Source organism: Papilio xuthus, unplaced genomic scaffold (genome assembly GCF_000836235.2).
Source record: "Papilio xuthus unplaced genomic scaffold, Pxut_1.1 DF826933.1, whole genome shotgun sequence".
Lineage (NCBI taxonomy): Eukaryota > Metazoa > Arthropoda > Insecta > Lepidoptera > Papilionidae > Papilio > Papilio xuthus.
In genome coordinates this window covers 7,273,144-7,296,217 of record NW_013531716.1, presented here as the reverse complement: position 1 = coordinate 7,296,217, position 23,074 = coordinate 7,273,144, and the positions used below count along the sequence as shown (strand labels likewise).

Here is a 23,074-nt window from a genome sequence, read left to right as displayed (position 1 = left end):
TTGTCTCATTTCTTAGACTAGAAATTATTTAAATCTGTAATATTTTTAAATATTATCAATTATGGATATTCACATGATTGACCGCACAACTTAAACGAATAAAACAAATGATTCATTAGTTTCCGAGTATCATGTAACCATTGGTATTATCTTTGACGACAGAGAAAAAATATTTTATACAAGGATTTTGGTCTCGAAAACCCACAAGTAATAGGAAATTTTAATAATAACGATGAACTACCTACCTAATTCATAGAGTAATACAAAATTGGATTAAAATTTTCATAAAAACATCAGAAATTAAAAAATTAGCAAATAATCGTATGATTAGTAAAGTCTGATAAGTAATTACATCACTCGATGACTTCAGCGTGTATAAAGAGCAGTTATATTTTTAGCGAGCCTCGCATAATGATGGCGGTTATCAGTCTGATTCACCCCGCCTTATACAGACGTTTAGTCATCACAAACTGTAAACATGTCATCAACACATCGTAAATACTAAAGCCAAGGCCTAAGTCATTAATTTAAACTTTTTTTATTATACAATGTAGCACAAAGACGTTGTTAAGAGCGTCGGTGGCTCAGGGGTCACGCACTTGACTTGCAATCTGCAGGTCCTAGGTTCGAATCCCGCCATGTACCAATGTGTTTTTCGATTTACATGGTGGTTGATTTTGGCCTAATCACCCTTAATTTAAGGTAGGCTCTGAGCCTCTCGGTGTGGGCGTATCGTGAGCTGATGATGATGAGCACAACGTCACATGGTTTCGCTAAAATAGCGAATAGATATTTAACATGTTTTGCTAAGAGACAGATTGCTGGAGCCGAGCTTATTATTTAAGACCAAACTGACATTAACTTTTGCAATTCTGAAACATTCCATCTAAAGTGAATGATTCTCTTTCATTTTCTCTGAAGAAACAGTAATAATAATATGTTTATGTTATAGATGTTTCATCGTTACATAAACAATTTCATAGTTATACTATAAGCAAAATTAGACGGTACTTAATATTATGGGCGTCGTCAAGGTAACCGGTGAGTAAATACTACAAACCATATAGATTTATATACATAGCCTAAAAACTACGTCACTATTATAACACATGTTGATAAAAGTTCTCTTTGGAATAAAAACAAGTACTACTAACCCACCTAGCTGGGCCAGATCAGCTGACGACGCTCGTGAATTCTCTCTCGATTTTTAAATAGTTCCATTAGCAAAAACTTAGCATCACATAGCTATCATGACATGTGTTTGTTGTATAAAAGGTGCAGGAAGGAAGGGTAGACAGAAATGAAACACCGATACTTATTGACCTAAAAATGAAGAAACATTTATTTTCAGTATGTCTTTTGTAAAATTTAATAACAGAATGAGTCAAATGTGGTAAGAGTTAACAGAGCGGAGACTTCCATTCGATAGAATTACTTTCACCAACAATAGAAATATAATATTTATCAAGTAATTACCAATAAATCTAATTTATTCCTTTACTGAGACAGTTAAATTTAAACATCCATCGATCAATGTACAGGGAGCGACGCGCGATGCGCGCTAGCTACGGCCAAAGAATAATAATATTTTTTTTGGATTTTTGATTTTAATCTTCACGTACTTTATAAATATCTCATACTTGAAAAAAATTTACATTAAATTGTATCGGAAAGTGCGGACGCTAGCACCGCAAAGAGCCGGGCGCGACGCAACACGCACGCACGCACACATACATAATTAATTATACACGTCGACGTCACGACACGACGACGCGACGACGACGGAAATATACACAAATATAAATATTATGAGCCGACACGAACCCGAGATATACCACCGCGGCGCGGACGTAGGCGCGGGCCGCGGGACGCGCCGCGCACGACCACCAGCTTACAGTTACATTAACGGAATACTTTAAGTCTAAGAGAGGGGGCGCGCGGGCGCGGGGCGGGGCGGGGCGGGGAGGTGCGGTGCGGGCACGCTGGCGGCGCCGCCGCGCCCCGCGCCCGCGCCCGCGCCCGCGCGGCTACAACACGATACGATTATACCATTAAACTGAAACGATGACAATATTTAATTTATCGCAAACACTAGAGAAATGCAGGTCCAATAACGATGGTAATATTGTGTGTCATGAAACAAAATGTATATTTAAATTCTCTGCTTTTTACACACACACTAATCGGCGGCTCACTTCGACGTCATCATGGTGACGAATTCTGGAAACAAACAGAAAAGACAGGATTAGAGCGGGTTCACAACATCATTTCTCCCTCGCAAACACGTCTAAGTATACGTAAAAACAGTAATATTGACACAAAACACTAGTAACCGAGAGATAGATAGAGAGAGATGCACTATTGAACAGATATACCTGTTAGACAGAGCGACCACTAGGTTAACGCATCGAGCAGACGCCTGCGCACTGGGGCGAGGCGTGTGCTCGACGCCACACTGACACAGAGACCAAAGAAACCGTCGTCATGCCACTACAAGGGTTGAGGCGAAATACCACCCCCCCGCGTGTCGAGGGCGCGCTGACGTTTGCTGCTCGTTAGTCAGGAAACACAAAGCTATGTACAATACAATACAATGGAGAGCGAGGCGGTAAGAGCAAGCGGGAGATCGCCAGGTGGTATTTCAGTACTTCTATACAGATATTAGACACATGCACCAATCTACAGGAGGATGCTCCTGCGGATGGAGCGGCCGCAACGCCTCCACAAGGCCTTGCGCCCGCTCGGAAAGAGAAACACGACAGTTGAACGGTGACCGAAAGGGTGTGAGAAGAGGTAACCGAAGTAGGTTGGGGTGGGGTGTGGGGGGACGGAGGGGGCGCTAACATGTCCAAGGAACAGTTAATAACGAGCAGCAAACCATTCAGAAACACTGTCAGTACCTAGTGGCGACCGCGCTCGACGTGGGCGTTTACACAACTAGGGGAAACGTTTCGAGATCACAGCGCTATCGCAGAGTCTTTTCTTATTGTTAGTTAAGGTACTAGGAAAGCGCGCGGCCGCGGCCGCGGGCTAGCGGCTACCGTCGCCGCGCGCGAATATGATTTGCGCGAGGGCGTGGAAGTCTGCAAGAGAAACGCGCGGTCGGTTGATACTGGCACTGGCCGGCTCGCCGCGCCTCGCCTGGTGTCGCCACTCGCTGCGTCTAACAGCACACTACATACCATTTCAACATTTACGATTACTTTACAAAATAACTTATTACACCAAGGTCGCATTCTAGTGTACATTTAAAAGGTCTTAATTTTGTAATCGTAAATTCAAAAGTGTGAATACTTCAATAAGGCGTTTCATGGAAGCGAGCTGGCGACCCCGTGCGCGCGGCGAATGCAATTAGTTAGAGAAATGAAACTGTTACATCTATAGTGTTGCGGAGCATTCTGTACGAACTACGCTATAGACGCCTTCCCCGGACTTGCATGCAAGCATGACACCGTCACCAAATGCCCCTGACCCTGACACGTCTGAGATCTATTCGACATGGACATTTTATATACGCATGCAAAGCTATGGATTTCCCCCTCCTCTTCTAATAAACATAAAATACGTTGTAACCTAAGCCTAGACCATAGTAATACCGTCACCAATAAATTCTGTGTTGGAAATTGTTGCATTTAGAGCGCAATAGAAAACCAGGCTTTCGCTTACTTGTGGTGAAGCGAAAAGCGGTAGGGGCCGGTTTGAAAGTAACACGTCGCTATCTCTGCGACCGTGCATATCATTTAAGTTTTCCACATAATTTTCTAAACATTTTCTTTTGTTCTATCTATCTGTTGGTATTTTTTACAATGTCGACTAATAGTTTAATCCTATTTAAACATTGATACAACAAACACAGAGCAATTTGCGTAAATTGTCGGCATCTAATTCCACTACCGGTATTTTGATCTTGTCATGTTTGATCAAGATTGCGTTAGCCTTGACGGAGTCTTTGCCATTTCTTAAATTGCCTCTGCACATGAGACTTGTTTACATAATGTAAACATCTTTAAGAACTATTCTACGGAGGCTATTCATTTTACTAAATAAAAAACAACTCTGTTGATTTATGTATGTGTGTGTAATTGTCTTGTGACAGTCAAACATGCATTGTAATAAATTTTTCTTATATTAGGCCTTATAATAGTGACATATTTATTAATAGTTTCTTACACAGAAAAATAACACTGGCCATATGTTAAATATTTTATGTTCACTAACATTTATAATTCTAAAAACAAAACTATGCCACATATGGCTGCCAAAAGACGTAAACAGGTAAAATATAATACGGGTGATTGATGAATTTTTGGTGTGTGCACGGGGGCTTAAAATAACTTTGCTGATGTAATTCAGTTATTCTTTTTCCTTGTTTAAACTGACAACTGACTGATTTGCCGTCAGCAAAGTACAACAAACCCAGACGTGGAGGACTAGGAATGGTGCATACAGAAGCATCAATGTGTGTAGTGTGTGTATTGAGTATGTAGTGTGTACACTCACCCTCGTAATTGACCTGTCCGTCGCCGTCGATGTCAGCCTCGCGGATCATCTCGTCGACCTCCTCGTCCGTGAGCTTTTCACCGAGGTTGGTCATCACGTGGCGCAACTCGGCGGCCGAGATGAACCCGTTGCCGTCCTTGTCGAAGACGCGGAACGCCTCGCGGATCTCCTCCTCGCTGTCAGTGTCCTTCATCTTGCGCGCCATCATCGTCAGGAACTCGGGGAAGTCTATCGTGCCGTTACCTGGAAACCGACAAATACACAGCTTTAGTACATGCTATTGAACGATACGATATGAGCGTGATTTATATATACATATAGTAAAAGGCGGTTGCTAATATCTAGCGAATTTTATACATTTTTCATACATGTCTTTTTTAGACATTAGTTTATTTCAATAGTCAATTATGTTACAATGTAACCACATACAAAGACGATAACAAAGAAAAAACATTAAATCCTCTAGGCATTGTGTAACAAAAGTATGTTGTAATAAATCGTAAGATTCACGGCTCACAAACAGTGACATGTGTGCGGTCGAAATTTTCCAGGTGCGAGCAACGCTTCCCAGAATAATGGACGCCTTCAAAAGAAGCGGCGTGTTTACATCAGCTTCAAAGACGAGACGCCGACAAGAGCACTGACATTTATAGCTACACCGCATAGCACCCCGCCCCCCAGCCCCCCTTGTCCCTGCCGTGTCTATTGTAACCTATAAACCAGCTATCTTTTGTCAAAACTTTATGTCATTTTAAGGACTTGTAACAATTGCTAACTAATGTACACTAAATCCAAAGTATTGGTCAACCGAGTAACTCCAACATATGTTAGACTAATTTTACACAGTTGAAGGTATATTTTATCAAAAAATCACAGCACAAGGTTACCTAGATTCTGATTTGATAGTGGCAATTCTAGTAAATACAATCACTATACTTGAATTTGTTCATTCTCAATGAAGCAAAAACAATAAATAATGAAATACAATGACGTTAAATCGATTGGCTCCGGCGCACGCACACGATTGTGAAACAGTTCGATGCATAACTCAACATCGTAATCAGAACAACTTATTTCATATTCAGATTCTCCAAGATAGAAAAATTATGTAAATAACATTTCACTTTTTCGATGATGTCAACAAATTGCAAATTGCTTACCGTTGTTATTGTATTTTGATATTACTCATCTTTTAAGCAAAACAATTCATAACAGTTATTTCTATAATCGTACATCTAAATTGATTGGGTATATGACATCGGCAGGACAGATCAAAGGTCGGGCAGTTTACCTACCGTGGACAAACACTAGTGGAGCCTTGTACAGATGAGGCGTAAACGCGTAAACAATGATTCACAACAATATGCAGCGCTCCAAATTAATTTTCCGCAAACACAGGCAACGGCCCAAAACCGTAAAATGTTACGAACCAGCGCTATCGTGTCACCGGCTAAAAGATTTACGCCTCCTCTTAAACGTTTTATTGTTGCTATTAATTCAATGTCGCCTTATTTTAGTAAAATAACTTGTACTTTATATTAATATATATCTTTCGCTACACTTTAACAAACTATACCATAATTTCATTGCAAAAAGTTGATCTTTGTTTAGCTGTTTAACGGTCAACAAAAGAAAAAGTTCGTAAAAACGCACTTTATACCAAATTAAGATCAAAGTACGACAAGAGATCAATTTAGCATCTGTTGTAGGAGCTTCCTCGTCGAGATATGATATAGAGGTGAACGCACCTCGGATGCGATGCAAAAATAAGTGCGGGTTAAGTTTGTCGGATCTAAATCGGGCGCAACCTTTCGCAGCCGCTATTTATACGTGCGCGGTCGGCGCTGGGCTGGCCCAATTGCCACCGTTGACCACCTGGGTACTGCCACTACATCTGCCAGACCTCGTATATGCCCTATTGTTAGACACAAATTGTCAACAAGATTAAGTAAGTGACGCTTAAGATTCAAATTGTTAATGACAATTTTCGTGGCAAAATGGTCCTGATAACAATACTCGTGTGTATTCTTAAAGCACCATTTCACAAAACCAATGTTTATTTGTTCAAGTTTGTTTGAAATGTAATAAATCATAGTCGTTACAAGGAGTCATTCAAACACATCACACACGCATTTTACGTTATGCGCCTTGAACCCAGAGCGAGAACGTCTCGATACTTTTTACTTTTGCACACTGCGGCATCGGGCGTCGATCCGACTGTGAATAAAAACCAATTAAGATTCCTGGCAACAAATCGTTCACAAATAGTCAAATTTTAAATCCAAAACAAATTTAATTAACCGAATCGTTTTAAATTACAAACGATAGAAAAAATAAAAACTAGTTAGCGATTTCCACTCTCACTTTTACATAGATTTCAAGGAACCAGTTTTATTCTAGTCACTAGGTATGACACAAAGCAGTGAATAATGAAACTGGTTCGCTGGTTCTTAATCGATTACTTCTCAGTAGAGCTTCAAAAGGCCTCTAATAATACTCTCGAGCCGCCGAATTAAGTGCGGTAATAATAGCATCGCGTCATGCAAACCGGCAGTTAGTTAGCTTGTGCCGGCTTCTGCACACCTCAGCTGATACAATGTTAAACATTGTTGGCTAAATATAGACAAACTCACATCTCCGCATGCAGTTACTTGTAACAAACTTGACATTTAATACACAAATACACCTTAAACACTTTCATTAAAATCTGTTAATTGACTTAGATAAGAATAGTGGAAATATCGGTTAGACTAGATTATTTATGAAATGTGCTATAATTTGTCGTTGGTGGAATATGATTCACGGGGCATGCCACACGAGTGTGGTAACGACCCGGCGCAGCGGATGAGTTTTGGTTATATGGTATCGGTTGACCCATACCAACGTACGATGAGAAAAATTGCAAACGAATATTGCTTGTAAAGATGCTACAAAACCAAATTAATTACTTTCATAGATTCTAACAAGATTGTTTCGACTGCAAGATGATTGCTTAGTGGTTGAATTTGACGCATTGTAAATATAAATTTTTTTAATGGGGAACTATTTTCATAAAAATATTGTGTAAATAATTTTAGATATAAACTCCATTAATCAGTAATCAAAGTATAAATCTGTTTTGCAAGTTTCGATGTGGGTGCCATGTATAAGTTTATCTGAGTCACAATAAGAGAAGGCCAATCAATTATCACACGGAACGGGGCCTCCTGCGCCTGCGCACAATGACATCATCACACGCTTACTAATTCACATCGAATTCGTTTAATGGTTAAACAATGAAACATACAGATATGACAGATAAAAACTATCATGTTCCTAAAACGTTCAAGTGACATTAGACTGTTTCATCTGCAGTTTGTACTAAGCTTGTCTTAAATTGCTAATAGAACATGACGCCTCTATGTATTTCCGGTGAAGGACATAAATAAAACTCCTTGTCTCGTGGGTCTTTGATGTAATTAGATAGTGACCATGAGGGATCGTGTGTAGACGAAGCCATACAATGAAGGTTGCACGTCACTAGGCTGACTACATACTCGCATCTTTATTTAAATGAAAACCTACATATAATAAACCAATTTCTTTGATCAGTTTGAATATAAAGGGATACAATATACGATTGTGGTCATAAATTAGCTAATTTTATTTGTTAACTATTTGATTGTCATTAGAAAAAACAAACGTTTAAAGGCGTGAAATCAATCAATTTGCACGACGTTAAAATTTACACTTCCTTCTCTAAACAAGGTCTATTAGCATTTAGGTCAATGTTATAAAAACTAAACAAATTGTCTAATTGTTTCCTTTACTATTATATAAAATCTAAGGCTAAAAAGGACAAAAGAGTATTTACTTTATACAATACGATGTAACCTTATGATGGAACAGTGAATAGGAATACTATACTAGCTGTCACACGCGTTTTCGTCCAAGTGGAATTAAAACAAAAGTAGCCTACGCGCTATTACCCACTACAAGGCAGTTCAAATTTCAGCCAAATAGCTTCAGCTGCTTTTGTGTTACGAAGTAACAAGCATCGATACATCCTTCCAGACTTTATTTATAATATTAGTAATATACATGAGGGGCATAATATCCAAATCAACGAACTAGAATATTAGGATCCGAAGTCCGCGTTGCTCGGTAAAGAGTACAAATTACTTGTCAGCGGTCGGAGCGGATATTTACAATCGATCTCAATCGACGCTGCCCGCAATAGACTTGGCGCACGTAAAAACAGACAAAACCCACTCAGTGTACTTTTACGTTGCAACGTTGTTTCTTGAAAACGGGAGAGAAGTTAAAACGAAGTAAGACAAGTTAAATGAAAATAAAAATAAGACTAGTTAAATGAAAATATAATTAGAAAGCAAAAGTAAACAAAAAAAAAGTTTTAGCAATGCATTACAGACGATAAAGTAAATAATTGTGTTGTTTGTACAAACGAAATGGCAGCGCCCACGCGGCGTTACATTGTGCGGACGATATGACGTGACAGCTTGCCAACTCGGTTACTACGAGATAATCTCAAAAACATTGATATCAATCATACCGAGATAATTTTCTTGAACTGGAATTCTTTCAATTTGAACTTGTACACTTTGCTATTTCAAATCTGGGATGCAAATTGTTTCGAACATTAACCCTTGGTTCCGGAGAACAAAATCTCTGTATAAAACGTATCGTCCTCTTTGTCCAGGGATTTTGGTCTCAGAGAATCATAGAACCAACATACACCATTATATTCTGTATTTTCATTGTTATCGGACATTATTTTTTAATTCTAGTTTTGCAGATGTTGAAGGACTAAAGATGTGCTTGCGATTTATAAAACTTCTGTGACCAATAAAATAGGATTCGAACCATGGTCGCAGCGAACATGTACCAAATAAACCAAATGAAGCATGATTATACATAGACTACCGACGTGCACAAACCACCTAGACAAACGCGCTGGCAATCAGCCAGATAAATATGCAAACTCATTTGTATCCAGTACAACACGGCAGCCGCTGTCAACGCCCCGCAAACCTGTTCCCAGCATCAATGTGATTTATTTTCACAATACACCTACATTTAGTTACGACAAAAACGACAACACAAGTTATTCCTAATTGTTACCAAATACCATTCAAATGTCAGACGCGTTGCTATGTACCTAAATAAAACTGCTAAAATTAGATTACCGTAACAGAATTCAAAGCTTCATCTATAATTAATAAATTATGCAGTTTAGGCGATTGGATATAATTTGTGCTTTACAATTTTATATGGTTAAAATGTTTTGTTAACAAACACTCATCGGCGACATATTGGTTATGTTACAAAGTTTCACGTCACAGTTTCCTTCCCTATTCATTAAAATATTTTGTCATAATTAAGATTCAAAATATTCAATATTATCCTTCATATGCATATTAGAAGCGAGGGATTAGAAATAATAATATTTGATTTTTTGATTATTAACATACTAAATTGTTAAGAATTGATTTAACCAGTATTGGCAACAGACGGTGACATAAATCTTAAATTTAATAAATACATCGGCGCTGCAATCGCACACACACATCGATGTAGACAGAGTGGAGGTGGAACACTATTTACGCGTGTGATTCAGTCTTAGAAAGGGCACCGAGCAATTAGGACGACATCGTTTGCTCTGATCGCATTACAAGAGGAAATGTTAGCTTTATCATTAATGTTGTTAATTATATCTTATACATCATTTGAAATTGTTAAACAACATTTTGGAAAACCACTAATGCGAACGGGACGTGCTTAAAAACTTTTATCCGTTTAATCTTCACTCAAATTACACGTGCCATCAAGTGTAAAAGCGAAAGTAATTTCTGGAATCCGACTACAGGAGCGGACAGAGTGCAAACAGCAATAAAACTCGAATAACGACGCTTTTAGGGATATTATCATGAACGAGGAAACTCGCGTCGCCGCTAATTGGGAGGGCCTGAAATAACGGAACCGCACAACACGAGGAAAATAACGACCGGCTGCGGCAGGTACGAAAACAAATGTTACTGAAGACGTCGTGGTCAAATGATAATAGAGTCCCCGGGAAGGTCGTGCTAATGATATTGCCTTAATAAATTCTGTACGCTTGGCTCTATACGAACTCCTAGTTGATGAGAATGAGACAATAAACAACATTTTCTAGGCCTTATCGACAATTTTTATCGCATCCTACAAACCTATTTGGAATTACATGCGTGCTGGAAAGTGTCTATTGTCATCAAAGACAATGGGCGTCGTTGCTTAGTCCGAATGGGTTCTAGTACTCCTAAAAAGTCTCAGTGATTTCGAAATCAATTCATGTTGTCTTTATATAAGGAAAACCATTGGCTTCTTCGAAGAAACGAATAGTATCTCATTTTACCTATTAGAAAAGTAAAGTAATTCTTAGGAACAAGATACGTACGAACTGGAAAAGTGATCTAACATTAAACGTTCCACTAACCATATTGAGTATTCCAATTTAATCAAATTGATTCAATGACGACGTAATACTTGCAATCGATATATCACTAACAGGATATGCAACTGCACCGTAGCAATGTAATGCACATTAAGAACTAATGTTGACTATTCTACGGGTATCAGTATAACTGACGAGAGATTTCTGCACTATATTATCCCTTTAAATTGATTTACATTAAAACCCCAAGCAGGATACCGATCGAGTCAATCTAACAAAAGTGAAAAAATGAGAGGAATCAAAAAAGTAATAAAAATCCCGTTTCGAATCCAGCGGATTAATTCAGATTGCTTGCGGATTTATAAACGAGTTTTCCCCAGTGGCGTCGGGCCACATCGGTTACCCTTTACACGTGTCACCCGTATCGATCGCTTTGACACCCCCCGACCTCGGTAGACGACAGGGAGATAACCCCCATCAGCTGACAACCCTGAAAACATTTAAGCAGGTCTCCCGGGGTGGAACACGATAACATCTTTCCGACATGTCCTGTTAACTCATACAGACATTTACCTACTTGTTAGTTTATCGACTTTTACTTGAAAAAAATATTTCAATGATATATTGTTTCTTCCGTTTCAAAACGTGTCAGTAGTCATTCATTAGTACCATGCATTAGTAATGTAATTGTCATTATTGTCTACTTTCATAGATAAAACCTTTAGTCATAACGTTTCAAGGAATAGAATTATTCATGTGTTTGGAAAATAATTACTATTACGAACCAACGTTAAGGACGATTAGATCTTTGAAACAATAGGAGACATTGTAGAAAAACATGCTTGAGACTGACAATTGACATTTTAATAATTCATCAAATATTCCAAGCACGATATTACGTAAGAGTTAATATAGAGGCCGATGTTCAGGGTATTTTGTGGTATGATCTAAGACGTATAATTAGATATAGGGAAGAGCGTTAATACTTTCTATTTGGAGGTCATTATCGCGATACAAGTGATCGTATCAACGCCTGCGCCAAGTCCAGCCCGCGGGGGTATTGTGCCGCAAATAGCGTTAGAGCAGTGCGGACACAGCACGCTCTCGCTCTGTGTGAACGACACGTTATCTATGACATCACTTTTAAAATCATTATTTGATAGACACGTAAAAATTCCTACAACATATCATACAATTTGGTCTCTGAAATCATATAGTGTGGCAAACTGAAAGCGGATTAGTTCGTTCCAAAGCAAATCTACTTACTTATTTGATTATAATGTTTTTACAACGTTCATAACGCATATAATACTGACTTTAGTGCATTCGCTAGCAGGGCGGCAATAGACGCGTGAGGTAGCCTTTGCAGACACATGTTTGTATTTCCTCGGATTTATTGTCGGCGCGGCGCTATGATTTAACCGAGCCGTTTATTTTATCCCAACTGTAAACCTATTTCCAGATGAATTATATCCCCGCAATAAATCATTCCTTATTTTTTTCTATTAATTAGCAATGATACACGGCAAAAGCTTAATGGATAAATATTTTCTTGAGAGATAAAATATTTTTCTTTCATATTATCATTTTTTTATGTTTTTTGTTATCAGTTACCATTGAAAACTTATTAATTTATACTAGTTATTTTATCAAGTGGTGTGTCATGTACACTTGTAGGTTGTGACAATAAAGCCGCAGTGTTATCACACCTTAGATATGACACAACATACCTACATCGATAACTTAAAGATTAGTCACGATTGTAATATGATTGTACCTATGTATTAAGAACTAATTTGGCATGTAAAAAAGATATAGTTTTTAATCGCAAATGACGCGTCAGACATATATACCTATTCCTTGACCACGATCATAACCAATTTTTTGTTACAATTAATTTAAACAATGTATCTCGACTATGTCAGACGTAAAAAAAGCGTGACACAGTAAGCTTCACTCAGCTTATGGGCAATCAAAAATTTAAAAGGAAAACCTCAGACTTTATCAAATTTCAATGGAAAAGCAATAAATCCATTTATTTGGCAGTTCGGCGTCTCTTGCCGGCAGTAAATCCCGATCGGAAAGCTATAAAGGCGTTGCGAACGACGGGGTCAATGTAACATCGGGTCCGGCGCCTGCGACCGCAAACTGCACTGCGGCTTCTGGACGTTACACTGTGAATACCACATTGTACCATGAACAAGGTTATACATGGGCTAAGCGCATTTAATTAGGCGGAAGAGTTACCTTTGTAAATTTCTTATTTTTAAAAAGGTGCTCTGAAGATTACTGAGCATTGCAAACGCCGCTCTCTAAAGGTCATTCAAGCTGTTTAGCAGCCCCTTACAAGACATTTAGCGACTCAGAATACGTATCTTCATTTAATCCATGTCTAATTTACACATTGTAAAATGTGTTGCCATGCTTATCACACAAAGGGAGGATGACAAAACAAATTAATTTGATAAATTAACTTCAATATACCATATTTTTTTTCTATTTGAGTTTTTATCGTTATTAAAACAAAACAGGAACAAGCGTCACGTGCGACCTGGCAACCCCGACAGACTAAAATAAACAGATAAAGACGGCGTTGTCGAGCAGGCCGGCGTGTCCCGAGTCACAATGACCGGGGAATTAGTACACGCAAATACTTTCTCTACGTTCGGGCGACGTTGGTCAGCGCTACTAGTACCTAACCTATTTGTTATAGAATTTGAGTTAGCTCATTTTTTACTCGAATTTTTATAAAATACAGAAATCGAATACGTTAGATGTCTAATATTTAAAGGGGTATGAAATTTTATAAACAACAAAATATATTAAAAAAACCATTTAGGTATGCTAATTTTAGTATATTAATAAAGGACGGATAAAAACTGTTTATAACGTGTAAATTAAAAACAACAATTAGATTTACATATAACATGATATTTAGTTAATTAATAGTAACTTTTGCATAATCCACATTTAAAAACTTTGCAAATGTTTACATTATAAATTTAAACATTTGTCGTGACTCTGTTAAAGTGTTTATTGAAACGGTTTATCAATCCGTCTGCCCTTGAGGCAAAAACCAAGCTGTTGTATATTTTGCGCCTAAACTTAATCATTGGTTGCACAATAAACAAGGCAAATATTAATTTTCTTAATAAAACCGCTTTTTATAAATCTGAGAACACTAGAATGAATGATTACTTGCTACTTAACTCTATAATATCTCAAATATACTACATACTTTGTTGTCAGGATTAATTCATGCGTTTTAGTCGAATATCGACAATAATCACTGAATTTGAAATTAGCAGAATCTCTTTATCCTAACCAGAAACACAATATGTGAAATTTAATAACAATTCCAGTTAACACTGGATGCATTTACCTCAATACTAGGAATAACCAGAGTTACGACTTCATCTAGGTAAAACGAGTAATTCAATTGCAACGTAGTTTATATCATTTCATGAAATAACTATAAAATGAAACATCTTGAGAGTTCAATAACATCAAAACATTTTTGCCATATCAACGAGGTCATCGTTTCGATGTAAGTGCATTTTAATATTATTTTTAATTAAATTCATAACAATAAAAACTTATTAGCATAAAACACACGATTATATTTGGCCTTATGACACATAGGTCAAAACTATTTAACGTCGTTTTGGTAGCATATATTTTTATATGATTCCAAATTGCAATGTACCAAAGATTACCGTACAATATAACGGTTTAAGTAAATGTAATAGTTTGTGCCCACCAGTGGGCTATCGCTGTCGACAGTCGCAGGAAGCGGCGTTGTTTATCGTCAACTTCCTGCGCCGCACTACTCGGCACAGCTAATCCGCAAAACTGGACGGATGCGGGACGATTGTTGACCGACTTGCAACGGACAAATGTTACATTTGTAATGACAAAACATTAGATATGGTTACACATAACTACAAGCCCAGAACGTTAACATTCTAATAGTGTAAATTTTAGCAAAAACATTACCTTCATATGGCTTTTAATAAACGTATAACACCCCTAGTTATTCAAATAAGTAACTTTGTTAAAATAACAATTTAAAAACCGTAAATTGGTTCTTCGAGATAAAGGCGTGTCCTGTTGCGTATAACGTCATCATTTCCGCGAACTCGTCACCGGCGGGCAGACAAACGTGCAATTGTTGTGTTAATTGCGAGCCGCTCCCACGGCCCTGGCGAAGTACCACCATCTGTGCGAAGTACTTGAGCACAGGCCGCGAACGATGATCACAATCAAAACTGGTTTTAATTTGCAAATTATATCCTGAGCCTTTACCGATGGTCATATGAACCGCAGTAAACGCAATACTAGCGAACAAAATTCAGTCTTTTACTGGGTTATTAGTTTCAGGAACTAAACTTATAAAAACCAATAAGAAAGATAATAGAATCAACGAATTGGTTATGTTTCGATGCAGCCAGCACATATGACCTAGGAAAGATTAGTAATATAAATTAGCGCGATACTAAGCTGACAATGATGAATGTTAACTAGATAGGAGGACAGTTAATTAATTGTTGGACAAATTGCACGTTGAAAAACAAATACGCGCTATACGATATGTGACATCTCATATAACAAATAGCGCGTTTTTATTTATTCCTAAGAGATGAAAAGGGAATAGAAATTATCTGTACCTAATTATACATTTTATTAATGAGTGTCAGGTATTTGTGGATTAAGTCATCAGCAGCCATTTCCTCGGGCGGTGCATTCCTGGCACGGCGCTCTGGCACGACAGACGGCGCCCCCGTCGTACAATGGGGACACGGGTGTACGTGCGATCACTACCCTATCCTCGCAAGCACATAATTTGCATATTTAATCCAAAGGTTTGCCAATCCTTACGGGAAATATCTGTTTGCAAACATTTGAGTAGTGTGGGCGATTGAACAATCACTCGTTCGTTGTAAAGGACGTTCTTTTTTTAAATTCAAATAGACGTGTCGGAATTATGAATTGCTAGTGTAGGACAAGCCATATAAACTGTCATTTGTAGTCTGTGGTTGTCAATGACACATGACTTTTGGCACGCTTACAGAATAATTTGTACTATTTTCCTTCAGTTTTTTTTTCATCATCGAAAAGACCTTTGCTATTGTCCAACATAAACTTACTTGTTCTTAGCTTACGTGTCTTTTGTAACTTAGACGAACTTATTTACCCCGTCAAAATTACTTCTATATTTAATATATACAGGTAATTTCCATAGCTCTCAAATGATATAAATATCGATTGCCGTGGTTGGTGTCAAGGTCTCGGTGACTGTAAACAAACCCGGTGGGCATGGCGTTTCGGCGCGGCGCGAACGATGTCATTCTGCTACTATCAACACTTATTTATATGTCAATTTATATATCACACCGCTGGCGTAAAAAACGTTACAATTTTATTAGAGTATCGATGAAATCTCTAACTATCAAGTTATTTATCTACCGTCGAAAAGAAATTTACATTTAAATAAAACTTTTGTTTTAATTACGGTCTGATGGATGATAGAATTAAAAAAAAAACGAACAAGACCTTACATATGAGATGAATCATTTCATTATGGCACTTTTGTAGAAATTGATATTGCATTTTCTTTCAAAACAACTGAAGTATGGTGATTTTTAGGGACGCAAATAAGATAAAGAAAAGTGTTTTATTTGTAAGTATCTCCTACCACGGTACACATCACGAGGTAGTATTGTTGACCAAGAGATCATAGTTATGACTTCTCATGGTTGTGGACCTCTTGTCTTGTGATACCCGCACGTGACTCTCGCATGTGTTCCTATGTTTGTGTATTTGAATCATGTACTAACAAAGATCATACGCCGCGAGATATGCCCATAGCTAAATATTTGCCAGCGATATCTTAAGTTTACCAAAACCAATACCGTAATTTTTACGAATTTATAAAACGCAGAACATTAAATTTTAGCCATGTGACCACCAAATTAAAAAATGCGACAAAGAAATTTGACGATGGAAAAATACTGTCAGCTCTCTCTTTTTCAACATTAAAAATCAAAGTGCAAAGTTTCACAACTTTAGTTTGTACAAGAAAGTTATGGTACTTTCGTTTGGATAGCAACGAAATGTTAAACAAATATTGGTCGCTAACATTGAATTTTAGGATTCGGTGCAAACGTTCTGTAGAAAAATATTTACAGTGGTATAAAGTGCGATGTAAACGACCACGCCCACGCCGCGTGCTGCAAGACAAACACCAATACATCATAGTTAGAACACGCCGCGCCGCCCGGCACGCACCGCCCTGCTGAAGATACCTGCACCCGCACTGTTGATTTTGCAGATCAATGAAAAACTAACCTTATATATCATTTCTAGTTGTAAATCTGGTAAAATTTCTATACCATGAGTCTGAAAAAGTATGGAGAATGTAGATCATTCAATTTCCTAATTACCGTGAACAAACTGTTGTATTTCGGCCTTACATTAAAAAAATGTCTTATATTTTTTCACAAATTCCGTGGTTTGCGGCAATGTGCAAACTACTAGATATTTAAAAAGTATTTTCTTAATTTATTTCAATAACAGTAAACTTTTTACTTTTAATATGCTCCTCGCATTCCGCAAAATTTACAAATTGCTTATATCATTTGAATAATACGATAATTTGACATTTTACGATTTCTTACCGTTTTCAACCAATTATATTAAATTTTACAGTTTCATTTTTATTCAATGATTTCAAACAATATTTTGCAATTGCACATAAATATTAGTCAAATGTATGCTTCTTGTTTAAAAATGAGTCTGCCAGCGGTCGTTCATTATATCTATTTTTATTACACGAAAAATGTACACAGTGCCGGAGCGCGCGCTAATCATAGCACCGACATATTGATAAAATATCGATCATTGATAATATCGTATCGCTCCTAATAATAGCGGGTGTATTAAATGTCCGCAATAATGTGTACCAACGGTTTCCTCGTATTTAGTTTATGACCTTTGTGTCTTTTTTATAAGAAACACGGAACACCGAGGTGATGAAAGACACCTATGGACATCCGCAACACCAGAGGAATTACAGATGCGTTGCCGTATGTTTAAATTGTAGCATATTATCTGATTCAATGCAATATTTAGGGTGTAAAGTATATAAACATTACTTTATAATTATTTTTGCTTGTAAATAAGCAAGATTTTCACTATTACATTGTTACAATTCTCATTGATTTAAACAGGTTAATACGGATCAGTATATTTTAATAGAAAAAAAAATCGGCTATTCCACCTAAACCCAAATCAAGAAAATCGTATTAAAATTAATTCCAATTGCTTTCAAACTCAAACCGCGCAAATAGGTATTTGCGATAAGTGCGCTTATCGGCTTGGAATTCAGCCGGTACGGCGGCAACATTGTGTCTCCCTTGAAGGCCGCACTTTGTACATTACGATAGTATTTTTGCCTCGTTTGCATTATGCCAGTACAGTAGCGCTGGACTCAAAATACGTTTTATAATCTTGTTTCGCGCAATCAATTTTACCTTTTCGATAATAGTAACTAGAACTATAGGAAAAAATAAATATATTGGTACAAGATCTGAAACTCCTTTCGTTAAGGTGCACCTTGAACTTTGCTGGCAACAAGGCCGATCTTTATTGCCTTATATTTTTAGATCGGGAAAGAAATGTATTTTATATCAAGAGTTATCGATACCAAGCTTCTTTATGTTATCGACTATGCATCGTATTTCAAAGTCTATTGTGGCTGCTATCCTTTTGAGTGTGTATTTTACATTGAGTCAGAGTAAAAACGCTATGTGGCCCAGTGATCAGTACAGTGAAGGTAAGCGTTTATTTGCCTGAGCCGGACGCACCGCACATACGGCCCGCAAAGGATTTTAGTTTAATTATTTTACATAGCGTTGCGTTCAACATCCGCACCGCCCCGCATCGCAACGAGGCAAAGCGAATCCATTTAATCCGTGCGTGCCGTGCGTCCGGCGCGGGTTAATGGACGCGTACCTTAAAATGCAACGTCGGTCACAGATTCAATTTCTTTGTACCTTCAGATTTAATAGCATCTAGTACTCATATTAAAAGAATGTAGACGATTCTTAGTATTGTTTCAAAGGCATCGAAGTGATAAAAAGGCCTTAATGGACTACGTCACTAACATCACGAAATGTAATTTACATTTAATAGCGTGTAATAAAAACGTGAACTCCATTACTAAATCGATTTCTTTTTCCAATCACTAAAACCATTTTAATGTTATTGATATCACTAATAATATATTTTTTTGGTTTTCAGTCTTAAAACAAAAGACAATATGATAAGTTACTGTATTTAAAGTTCTACATTTAACACCAACAACGTAATTTTCTTACCGTGGATTTCTGAGACTAGATCCCCCGTTTAAAATATATCTGTTTTATCAGAGGACGTAAGACAGCAATGATAATATGTTTTTCTACAAAGATTTTAGTCACATAAACTCACGGGTAACGAATAAAAACACGTCTACTAAATGCTGACATCAACTTCCCACGTACAAATAAAAAAAGCAAATAATGAAATATCTGTTAATTTTTAAAATATTACTAAACAAACAAATCGACAGATTAACAACGGAAATAGAATTATTAAAACGAAATCATGAAAATATGAAATTGTACAAAGAAATTATAGTTATAAAAAATTATAGAATTAAAAAGTGTGCACAGTAAACTGACGGTAAATTTTAATTCTGTTTAACATAGAAACGAAAAAGATGGTTTTTTCTAGTTACTGGCATTTTCTTATTTTTTACTTTTACCAAACTATTTACTACCATTATGAACCTATGGTGATATTCTGTTATTTGCTACATCACCCCAAATTCATAAGTATATAAGAAGCGTAGCAATTTTTTTATTACTTAATATTATTTATGCAGTGTTGAATCTACTGTACATCTTTGCAAATATAGTTTTCGGAACCCACTGCATCTCTTCATACACATATTTTGGGTACATCTGTAATTGTGGAGCACAATTATCATGCAATGGTTACTTACCATCTGCGTCAACTTCATTGATCATATCTTGCAGCTCAGCCTCTGTGGGGTTCTGACCCAGCGAGCGCATCACGGTGCCCAACTCCTTGGTGGTGATGGTGCCATCACCATCCTTGTCAAACAGTGAGAACGCCTCTTTGAATTCGGCAATCTGTTCCTCTGTCAGTTGGTCCGCCTGCGAGACGAAAAAAATCAATAATTAGTAAGACAAATTATCTAGAAAAATCTTCACATTTCTATATTGTCAATCAAACTTATAAAACTAATATTTGTTTTGCGTACATCAAATCTTGAAAATTATTACAATGGTAAGCCTAAATTTAACGCAATTTCAACAACTTTACTAATACAAATAAATTCCAAGAAATAGATTTATATCTAAATCCAATATCATTTAAATTACAAGCTCCTATATATGCCAATATTTACTAATAGCAACTAAACACTTTGTTAACATATAGAATTAATTTAGAACACAAAACTAAGGATCTAGTCATATTAAAATACAGTTTTTATAACTAAAAATACATACACTTGAAACAACCATTTTGTACGACTAATTTCAATAACAGCAATGTATGAAGACCAAACAGTAAATGGTAGATTGTAAGATTGCCGAGCAGCTTGTCTGATAAGATATACACATAATTACATACACCACGTCACAATGCGGACTACGTGATACCAAATGCTGCATTACAATAAACTTTATCACAATCAAGATAAAGTACAAGATATACATTTGGTACTAATTTCCATTGAATATAAAATTGATTTGTTATCAATATATGTCAGTACTAATTGCTATTTAAATAAAACTAAATAAAAAAAAAGATTCTGCCATCAAAAACTAAAAATTAACTTTCTATGTAATCTATGATCAAACATATTTGACAAATCATGTTTAATATCAGTACCATTCTAAATATTAACAAAATAAGAAAAGATCTTGTGCTCCAAAGAATACAGAGTTTAAAATTTTAACTACCCTCAATTGCAAGTAAAAAAGAATTTAACAAGATTTAAAAGTAAGTAAATTATATCTAGTTATTACAAAATATTCAATGTTTATGTGTCATTAACGAAATTTGAATATATTATTTATTGTACATGTTATATATAATTGTTAGTAACTTAACATTTGCACTCAAGAGTAAATGTTGCAAAAATTTGTTATCTTCATTTACCCTTTTTTATAAAAACCCTAAACTTGCATAAATCATTAGCATCAGTGATTAGCAGAGTGTTGCCAGTTTCATAAGTTATTTTCTTACTTCAAAGGTTACTGCAACTAGATTTTTGTACCAATTTATCTGATCTATTACTTGATGTCTACCATAACTTATAGAGACAATGCTGTAAGAAAAAACAAGACAATACAATTTCAATACAAAAGATATCTGTGAAACAATACAACATTCAAACAAGAACAGCTCAACTATGATCCATTAGTTCAAAATCTATACATTTATGGCAGTAGCCTCATTTCTATAGAAAATTTATCGTTTTCTGAATAACTGTCAAATGTTCAGAAAGAAAAATATTCTTCATATTGTTTTACAGACATTTATGTTAATAATTTAAAGTGGTTAAAATATTCAGTGTTGCCAATTATTCCTGTCAGTTCACTTTATAGATTTACTGTCGCTTGTGTCTGTTCAAATGGAATTTAAAAAACTAAATTAGTGACCTATGAGTTCACCCAGACCATGTAGAACTATGATATAGAACATCAAAGCCAAATTTAAGTGATAAAATATCTCAACATTCTCATTATAGTAAGTAGTATTTATTTTACTTACTTCTAAATTTATTTTTGCACATTTGTAGTTAAAGTTATAACCCTTTTGCTTAAAATCTGATGTGATACATCCTTACTGAAATCCAACTGGATTATAGATTTTGTACAAAACAAAGGAATAGTGGAGAGAATTCATAAAACAACTTATTTATAATATATTAATATCTAAAATGAATGATAAGAATAATCATATCTGTATCCAGTGTCTAAGAGGTGGTTTAATTAATTTATGAAAGCCTGAAAATTCTTAAACTGATACTTGACTATTTAGTGCAATCAAGTTTACTTAATAATAATACTGGATTTGATTTTATTTTTGGTACATAAACTACTATTAATGTTATCCGTTATAGAGACATTAGTGGGCATCTGCAGTTTTAGGCAAGTCGATAATCAAGCAGTTTGCAAACTTCGTACTTTACCATTTCTCGTTGCAACAACCTCGTACACCAACGGAGCAATCAATCGAAACTAGTTTATTGAATTGCGTATGTAAAATAAAAGCTCGGGTTGCGATGACGATGAGTCAACGGGCATTTGACAGGTGCGCCGGTCGATCGATCCGCCGTCAACAGGGCGCGACGCGGCCCCGGACGCCCTGCACCGTGAAAACAACTACAAAACGCTCTAACAATTGCTCTGCGCCATTTTTAAAGCGTCATCGAACGTTCGGCTTCATCCAGGCAAACGTCATTTGACCGGCAACACCTAACAAACTATGGCGACGGATGTTTCTCGATACACTATAACGGTCATTTCACGAAATCCAACCGTTAACGCCCATCTCGAGCCCACTATTGCCTCCATTACGTTTATTCTTCTTCGGTGTTCCGACTTTGGCGACGTCGACGATCCGCATTGCGGTAAAATACGGCCATCACAATAATATAATGGAGACCGTCATCACTATAAACACCGATGCACTAAAAACCCGAAATATGCAAGGAATACGATGCAAAAAGTCCTCCCTAATGCACTGGAGAAATTTTCTTTGCAAAATATCACTCACCATCGTAGATTAAGTTGGATTATCTGGAGCTACACTAAAAATCACAGACTACGCCGCAAAAGCGACCGCACAGACCGACGGTTGAAACGATACTGCCGCCCTCACTCGCGCGAGCGGCCGCGCCGAGAAACTCGCGCTCGCGATTCGTTCCGAGTTCGGCCGCGCGAATCGTTCGAGTGGTTCAATCGAATCGCTGTGTTCTCATGTCCGTTTTTCGATTCTCGCACTCGGTTAGGTTCGCACTTTACTATATTTTCGATTCAGGCGCGAAAGTCTCGGACGTTCAAG

General features: G+C 36.8%; 1 protein-coding gene across 3 annotated transcripts; it reads right to left on the bottom strand.

Annotated features, from left to right (window-relative positions):
• Positions 1 to 1,638: 1,638 nt before the first annotated feature.
• On the bottom strand, positions 1,639 to 22,808 carry LOC106122095 (calmodulin). 3 transcript variants are annotated; one of them, NM_001312246.1, is given in 5 exon segments: positions 1,639 to 1,937; positions 2,001 to 2,220; positions 4,501 to 4,743; positions 19,977 to 20,151; positions 22,787 to 22,808. In NM_001312246.1, coding segments are annotated over 3 exon segments (342 nt in total). In that variant the 5' UTR covers positions 20,047 to 20,151; positions 22,787 to 22,808; the 3' UTR covers positions 1,639 to 1,937; positions 2,001 to 2,191.
• Between the last annotated feature and the right edge of the window lie 266 nt (positions 22,809 to 23,074).